Source organism: Ambystoma mexicanum, chromosome 8, assembly GCF_040938575.1.
Source record: "Ambystoma mexicanum isolate Mex_15411 chromosome 8, UKY_AmexF1_1, whole genome shotgun sequence".
In the NCBI taxonomy this organism is placed as follows: Eukaryota; Metazoa; Chordata; class Amphibia; order Caudata; family Ambystomatidae; genus Ambystoma; species Ambystoma mexicanum.
In genome coordinates, this window is record NC_090929.1 from 1481605923 (window position 1) to 1481614653 (window position 8731).

The 8731-nt window shown below is 50.4% G+C and overlaps 1 protein-coding gene across 4 annotated transcripts in view; it reads right to left on the reverse strand.

Moving 5' to 3' along the window:
• SFXN3 (sideroflexin 3) overlaps positions 1-8278 on the reverse strand; it is a 163408-nt gene extending 155130 nt beyond the window's left edge. For 2 of the 4 annotated variants that reach the window (XM_069611653.1, XM_069611652.1), the window contains exon 1: positions 8145-8226. Coding sequence is in view for 2 of the 4 variants with exons in the window: in XM_069611650.1 (XP_069467751.1) it covers positions 8145-8196 (52 nt within the window). In the remaining 2 variants the exon portion in view is untranslated. Of the gene's footprint in view, positions 1-8144 lie in introns of all 4 variants that reach the window. The other 2 variants (XM_069611651.1, XM_069611650.1) reach the window with 2 other exon arrangements.
• Between the last annotated feature and the right edge of the window lie 453 nt (positions 8279-8731).

An 8731-nucleotide genomic window follows, 5' to 3' on the forward strand; every position in this document is an offset into this window, starting at 1 on the left:
TGTGGTGTCCCTCAGGGCTCAGCACTCTCTCCTATCCTTTTCAATGTCTATATAAGATCTCTTCTGCTTCTTATTCACTCTCATGGTTTCCGCTATTATTCTTACGCGGGTGATACTCATATCCTCGTCCGCCTTGATCTTACTCAAGCTGAGACAGCAGCTCGCCTCAGAAACTGTTTGGAGGATCTAGGTCATTGGATGATGACAAATTGGCTAAAACTGATGGCAGTAAAACCGAGGTCCTGGTGGGGGGTACTTCCCCCCCTTCTTTTTTGGACCTCGCAATTCTGGCCATCGAGCCTGGGCCCCCTCCCGCTCCCGGTTCAATCGGTTCGTAATCTAGGAACGAGAAACAAAGGGGAGTGGAAAAGCCCTCCAAGGCATTCTATACTCTGACACCCATACTGTTTGTGTGTCCTATTCTTTGCCCTCCGGCACAGCGCGTCCAGGCCTGCCGCACCCAGCCCCCCTGACAGGTGTCACAGACTGGCTTACACAAACAGCCTAGGTGTCAAAATCTCTGCCTCCCTGTCTCTTGACAATCAGGTCGACTCTGTTTGTAGTGCGGGTCATTTTAAACTTCGCATTCTGCAGAAAGTCTTGTCCTTTATTCCTGCTGAATGTCGGGCTCCGGTAGTGGCGGCCCTGGTTCTCAGCACCCTTGATTATTGTAACTCCCTTTATCTGGCCCAGCCTCGCTATCTGACCCAAAGGCTTCAATTGCTACAAAATGCTGCCGTTCGCTCTGTACTTCGCCCCCCCTTTGGATCCCATATCTCCCCGTTGCTCAAGAAACTTCACTGGCTGCCTGTAGCCAGCCGGATCTTGTTCAAATCGATGTTCCTGATGCATTGTGCCTTTTATGGCTTGGGCACTGAGTATCTTCAAGCAAAGTTTACCCACTACACACCTGCTCATCTGCTGCGCTCCCAATCTGCATGCCTTCTCAGTACCCCCCACTACCGTTTGTCTCGTATGGGAGGCCGTGCCTTCTCGGTGGCAGCTGCTAGAGCCTGGAATGAGTTGCCTATGGCCCTCCGCGCTACTGAAGACCACTTCACTTTTCGCCGGCTGCTTAAAACTACTTTGTTCTAAGCCTTTCTCTCCTGGTGTTGTTACCTTACTGTTTTTTGATTCCTCCTGCTGTAGCCAGCGCCAAGATGCCTTTGGGTGTATGTGCGCTTTACTAAGTTTACATAAAATAACATAACAGAGTGGAACCACACTAAGAACCATGGTCAGAAACTGCCTTCTCCAACTCTGTACCCTATGCTAATTATGCATCTTACCTTACCCAATTTTCACCCACAAAACCATTGCCGTAATATCTGTAGCGATAGTAAGACTGTGCGATGATCACGTGATGTGAAAGACGACGTGGTCGGGTGAGACCATGTGAGTAAGAGAAAAAAAGGGGAGTGGAAAAGTCTGCCAAGGCAGTCTCCACTCTGACATCCATACTGTGTGTGTGTTCCATTCTTTGCCCTCAGGCGCAGCGCGTCCAGGCCTGCCGCGCCAACCCCCCCTGACAAGTATCACACTGGCGACGAAGCGGAGACAGAGCCCACCCGTCACTGCCCCTCATCTGACAATGCTGTGCTGGCCTGCTGACATGTCCCAGGCACCTCAGGGCCTGCAGACTCAACTGTGGAGTCGCGCCCATCCCCCGCCAGGTAGTCAGTTACAACTACAGCAAGAAAGGAGAAAAGCTGCAAGTGCACGCAAGGTGCCGGCACTCCTCCCAGGCCCCCATACCTGCAACTAATGCTGCCCCCACACCGGCAGGCACACCACTGCAGACCACAGGCCACCACTGAGAGGCACAAGAGCTCCCAGGCCCATGCATGCTACTCACCCAGCAAAGCCACCAAAGCCAGCACATTGCCCAACATCAGTGCAAAGCAAAAACAAAGAGGTGATGGCTGGAAGGTTTAGACTGAATCTTAACCACTGGCATTGCTCGGGGCAACCCTCCAGACCATCGTTCTTCGCCTGCCAAGCCATTACAGAAGGGGAAAGACCATATGCAAATCAGGCTTGGCCCCACCCCAAAAGGGGAAGTCCAGCCTGAACTGGAGGGTTGCCCAGAGCAATGCCAGAGGTCAAGATTTATTCTAAACCTTCCAGCCATCAACTCTTTTGTTTTGCTATTGTCACCCCGAGTGGGAAGTGTATGCCCAGACGTGGGTCCCTTGCCTGCTTTGCCTAGAGACCCAAGCTACTCCTCAATGATGACGCCCAACAAGGCTGAAACATGTCTGGGGATGCTTGTGGTCTTGTGCAAAAGGGATGTGACCTAGCAGTTTGGGCTGGTCTACCCCTTTGGGGGTGGGACCAAGCCTGATTTGCATATGGTTTTTCCCCTTTTGTAATGGCTTGGCAGGCGAAGAACGATGGTCTGGAGGGTTGCCCAGAGCAATGCCAGAGGTCAAGATTTATTCTAAACCTTCCAGCCATCAACTCTTTTGTTTTGCCAACATCAGTGCAAGGCAGCAAGGCACCACCAGGAACAGCCCATTCCACGAACAGCCAGCACTGACTGCACGTGACACGCTCCCTGCCCAGCACACGTGCTGCCCTGCCCACCCAGCACCACCTGCACCAGCGTAGAGCCACACCATGGCTGAGGACCCAGCTACATCACCGGCCAGGCCACAGAACCACAATCCAGACACCAGCACGTAGTTAGATACTACGCAGGGCACGTTCATTAAGCCTTTCGAGCCTTTTGGTCCTAGGGCGGTGCTCTGCTGCGAGCTGTGGGTCCCACATTTTGAACAGAGCCTAAAATAACGCAAGATCACTGATGATGATGAAAAGAGCATGTTCTTGATGCTCAACCTCGGCACCATGGCGTTGAGGCTCTTCAATGCGCTCCCAAACCGAGGCACTGAGGACGACCATGACACTGCGAAAACTGCCCCAACAAGAAAATAAAATCCCTAACTAAGCCTGGATTTTGAACACTTCAAAATAAGCCAGGCATGACAACGGCCACAAGAAAGCATTGGCGACTTCCATGGTCGGCTATGAGAAATGGCCATCGGGTGCAACTTCCCCGACAATGAATTCACAGTCAGACAACAGGTCATACATGGCCTCTCCTCCGAGAAGCTTCGTAGAACCATCCTGTCGAAGAAGAATCTCGACCTGGACACCTCACCATAGGACGTCAATGGGAGAGAACAGACGAGCACGTGGCAGAAATGGAGCACTGATCAGTCGCCTACCACTCGACACAGAAACACCACACAATAGTATGACCACCATCAATGCACTGCGGCAGAACCAACCCCAACAAGGGCAAGTAGCGAGCAAGTCCAAAGATGGTCTATGGTGTGGCGGCCAATAACTCAAAGGGGAACCATGCCCGGTATATGGCACCACGTGCTACAAGTGTGGGAAAGTCAACCACTATGCATCAGTATGCCTTAACTCCCAAAGAGTCAAAGAACATTCGCCCCAAAGAAAAGCCCAGGAATGGAAAAGTGATTCAAGATCCAGGAATGCTCAGCCCTTCTGCCCAAGGCAACTGGGCCATCGCCCATGGAGACAGCCCAACCGGATCCGCGACACGCGCAGAGGGCAGGCCCCAGTAGTCGAAGGGGACGGCGCCGACAGCAGAATTGATGACGACGACCAATCGGCAGAGAACATTTCACAGACTGTGCAAACCGCTACAACAAATCAAGACAAGAGAAAGCTCACATGATCTCGGCAGTCAAGCCGGCTCAGGGCAAACAACCCCACAATAGCAAATCGCATAGCAGCTGCATGGTGACAGTCAGAGACATCCTGGTAAAGAAGATGATTGACACCAGTGCCACAGTGAATGTAATGCCGACCGCAAAGTTCGACAAGCTAAACCCCAGACCAAGGCTGCGGCGAAGACCCGTAGAACTATTCACATCTTCAAAACCACCCTTGCATACAGTGAGAAGAGTTGCAAAACATGCATCTACGTAGTCGACGCCCGAATCAAGACACTACTCAGCTGCCCCACCGCCAAAAAGCTAGAGCTGATATTGTTCACATTTGCAATCCACTCCAGAGAAATTGACCACCTGCTGACCAAACACAGTAATCTATGCCAAGGAATCGGGGGCCTGACAGGGAGGACGGTGAAACTTCATATCAACCCTACGGTGGAACCAAGGGCCGTCTGGCACCGAAGGGTTCCATTCCACATGAGAGCGGCAGTCGAGGCAGAACTTAACACGAACACCTCAGGATAATTGAAAAAAAAACATGGGCTCTACACCCTGGATATTCCCCATGGTCGTGACAGTGAAGCCCAAACAGCCACAAGCTGTACGGATATGTTTTGACATGCGCCTGCCCAATGTTGCAATAGGGCGAAAAAAGCACATTACACCAACGGTGGACAAATTAATTCTGGGCCTAACTGGCGCCACCATTTGCAGCAAATTAGACTAGAGATCAGGGTACCATTAGATCCGTTTGGTGAAGGAATCAAGTTACATCACAACCTTCTCGTTACACGTTGGGCTAAGAAGATACCGCCAGCTCCACTTTGAAATCTCCTCCGCAGCTGAGTTAGTCCAACATGAAATCAGGAAAGTACTACAGGACCTCCAGGGAGTCACTAATGTCAGTGACGACATTCTAGTCTATGGCAAGACGGATGAAGAACACAACAGACGGACAAGAGACTGGAAGAATCCGGGCTGACCCTCCACGAGGAAAAATGCAAATTAGAAAAATCCACACTAAGTTTCTTTGGATATGTATTCAATGAAAGAGGGGTGTGCCCAGATCCTGGAAAAGTGGCCGACATCAAAAACGCCCAAGCTCCCACCAACGCAACAGAGGTCTGCAGCTTCCTAGGTATGGCAACGTACTGCGGGCGATTCAACCCCAACCTGGCCACCATTGCCACTCCACTGCGAGAACTCACTAAAATAAAGTCGTCGTGGCAGTGGGGCGAGGCCCAAGAGACAGCGTTCTAGAAAAATAAAGGCTCTCTATCCAGCGATGCCACCATGCCTTTCTTTGACACGTCACAGAAACAGAACTACCGGCTGATGCCAGCCCTGTTGGCCTTGGAGCAGTTCTCACACAGACTGACCGGGACGGAACCGTAGTTGCGATCACCTTTGTCAGCATAGTACTCACTCCCACAAAGAGAAATTATGCCGATATAGAGGAGGCGGCCCTCGCCATCATATGGGGCTGCAGACACTTTCATGTGTACATCCTGGGCCACCCAGTAAAAGTACTGACAGAAAACCTTCGGTCCAGTTCTTCAAGGCGTCAGAGCCGCACCACCCAGCCAGGATTGAGCGCTGGATGCTCCAACTACAGCATTTTGAGCTCGAAGTACAATATAGAGTAGGGGCCGACAACCCTGCAGACTGTCTGTCGCAACACCCCCGACCTGCAACTGCAACGGAATGCAAAGCAGTCAAAGAAACAGAGGAGCATGTACGCCATATCATTGCCTGTGCCACACCAAAAGCAATGCGGCTGGAGGAAATAGCGGATGAAACAAACAACGACCCCTGTCTCCAAATGACCAAGAAAGCCATACTAACTGGCTAATGGAAAACCTTCCGCACAGCCGTCGCCCACCGGATACCCCAAGCACAGGAAATGATGAAAGCCCTATTCAGGATCCGATATGAACCGTCTGTCTCCCCGGAGACCTGATTCTCAAAGGGCACCGCATTGTAATGCCCTCCAACCTACAAGAGAGAGCGCTCTAGCTCACGCACAAAGGACACGAGGGGGATTGTGAAGACACATGCCTTCCTCAAGTCGCGAGTGTGGATGCCACAAATACAGCAGAAAGCCATAGTCCTTGTAGAAACCTGCGCATCATGTCTGGCCACACGCAGACCCAGACCCCCAGAGCCCATAGCCTGCCCACCCAGAAGCGAGTGCCATTGGGACACAGTGAGTGCAGACTTCTGCACAATTGTCAAGGAAGCCTACCTCCTGGTGGCCGTCGATGAGTATACACGATACCCAGAGGTAGAACTCATCAACTCCACTGATGCGGCCTCCGTCGTAACGGCACTGGAGAAAATGTTTGCCGTCCATAGCATACCTTCAACGCTCAAAAGTGACAACGGTCCTCCGTTAAAAATGCAAGGAATTCAGAAAGCTTCATTGACAACATGAGAGTCCGACACCACCACATCACACCCTACTGGCCCCAAGCCAATGGAGATGCTGAGAGATTTATGGCATCCATCAATAAGTGCATTCGAATTGCCAAAGAATGATCGTGACCATGGCTACCAGAACTGTACCGATTCCTTGGATCGTACCGACAAACTCCCCACTCAGCGTCGCAAGTCAGCCCTGCAGCCCTGATGTTTGGGGTGCCCATCCAAGCAGGACTCCCCCTCCACCACCCTTGGTACCCCCCAGCAAGCAGACAGAACAGAAAAGACAAGAGCACAATGCCAGAGAAGACCGCTCGAGAGGGGCTACACCAAACCACCTACAAGTAAGGAACACTGCACTAGTAAAAAACCAAACACGGCACAGAAAGATGGCCATCCCCTATGAGTCTCTACCCTGGGCCAACACCCATCGAGACCATGGGCTTGTAACGGCCCCACAGGGATCAGAGACAGTCACCAGGAACATGTCCCACTTAAGGCGGATAGCAATCACCACATGGAAAGAAACTCAAGAGGAAGGAGCCCCTACGAAAGCCCACTCCACATCGGCCAAGCAAACAGCACCCACAAGAGAATGGAGAGAACCCCAGAGACTCCAGCACGAGAAACTGCAGGACCAAGAGATTTGAGAATGAGTCCAACTAGGTTGGCCACGCCAAGGAGAGAGGACGGGGACGATACTCGCTCTGCAGGCGACTGATACTCTCTACTCAACTCCAAGAGTTCATCCTAAATTGCATCTACCGACGGGTGTGACCGAGAGAGCACAAGACTGGCACCCCAATGACTGCAACCACAGACTATAGTAATGTTTGTAAAGTTGTTTTGTTTGTTTGTCCAAGTTGGGGAGGGATGTGATGATCACGTGATGTGAAAGATGACGAGGTCGGGTGAGACCACGTGAGTAAGAGAAACAAAGGGGAGTGGAAAAGCCCTCCAAGGCATTCTATACTCTGACACCCATACTGTTTGTGTGTCCTATTCTTTGCCCTCCGGCACAGCGCGTACAGGCCTGCCGCACCCAGCCCCCCTGACAGGTGTCACAGACTGGCTTACACAAACAGCCTTTTACATCTCCCTTTCCCTCTACCCTTCTAGCCTCCACCTTATCTTGCACAGCCATGCACAGCGACCAACACTATTGGCTGAAGGGATAAGCACACTTCATATGAGCTGAGCTTACCTTACCTCAATGGAGTGTTCGGTAACCCTGGGTGACATGATGCCCTCGTGAGAACTGGAAAAGCCCATGCCTTACATGATTGCACAGCATCAGAAAAGCAAGAAGCGCAATGGACAGTGAAACATTCTCGACTTGCAACATTGCCTCGAGAAAGCACTCCCTTAATCACGTGATTTCTCATCACACAATCACTAAAGCATTCTTAAGAAAAAGGCTTACTGCAAGCCAGAAGCGCAGTTAAACACGTCCATTTAACAAAATACAAACTAAAAACGCGACTTCTTGTATTTTTGTTAAATCGGGTGGGGGTTAAGACCGGCAAAAAAAAGTGGCACGTTGTGAATTCTGTATATCTTGCAATAAATATGCCGGTATAACAGTAAACACGTGTCACCCGCCGTTTGCCCCTAGGGATATTCTAGGGATATTTCATCTATCAAAAATTCCCGATTGGAGAAACCTGCTAGAAAACATTTCATTGTGTTGGATTGCTTTGGTGCAAAAAGATGCAGATATATACATAATTACTGATAAAAATAAAACAAAACTGTAGATCGAACGACCATAACATTGAAAACACCAATATAGAGTATGTCAAATATCTATGTCTGTTAACGGGAATCTTTTTGACGGCAGAATGTGACTTCATCCATACACAGCCCATACAATATACCAAGCTACAGAGGTTAGCACCGCAGCGGAGCTGGTACAGCAAAATGTGCGACCACCAGGAAAGCTCTATTTTAGGGGAACTTAAAATTGCAAACGGGGAAGGATGGACAATGCTACAAGGTAATTATAACACTTACTGTACACGAACAACCCGACTGATCCATCGATAACCGGGCGCTTCTGCTTCATTCACTGGAAGCAACGACCTCTCAATGACATCACTATCCCCTACAGTTCACGCTAGAGTGAACAACCTAACCTGTCAGCCAGGCGCCCTGACAGCCAGCCAGTAAAAAACGGAGCATAGCAGAGGCGTCAATCTAGACCAGCCGATTGGCTGAGAAGAACCAAACAACTCCCCTCGGTAGAGGAATTCCCATTACACTGACGGGGAGGGGGCGAGGGGCGGCAGAGGAGATTGGCTGGGATTGTTGTCAACGGTGGGAAGCGTAGTGAGCAGGCATACGGTATCCAATAGCTGTTTCATGCCAGACCAGGGTGTATTTATTGCACTAATTTCAGACGTAAAAATATGTTCTCAAGCCCCTTTGCCTTTTTCTCGCGTGCTAAAACAAGTGCTATTCAGTAACAGTTGGCCGAACTTCTGCTTTGACATTATCAAGAATAAACGCGGACAGTTCTCTAATAATAATTTGAAAATGAATATCCAAGGTTTGCGTGAATTGTTCGTGGTGGAAAATTGTAATTTCACCTCCCAGCTCAT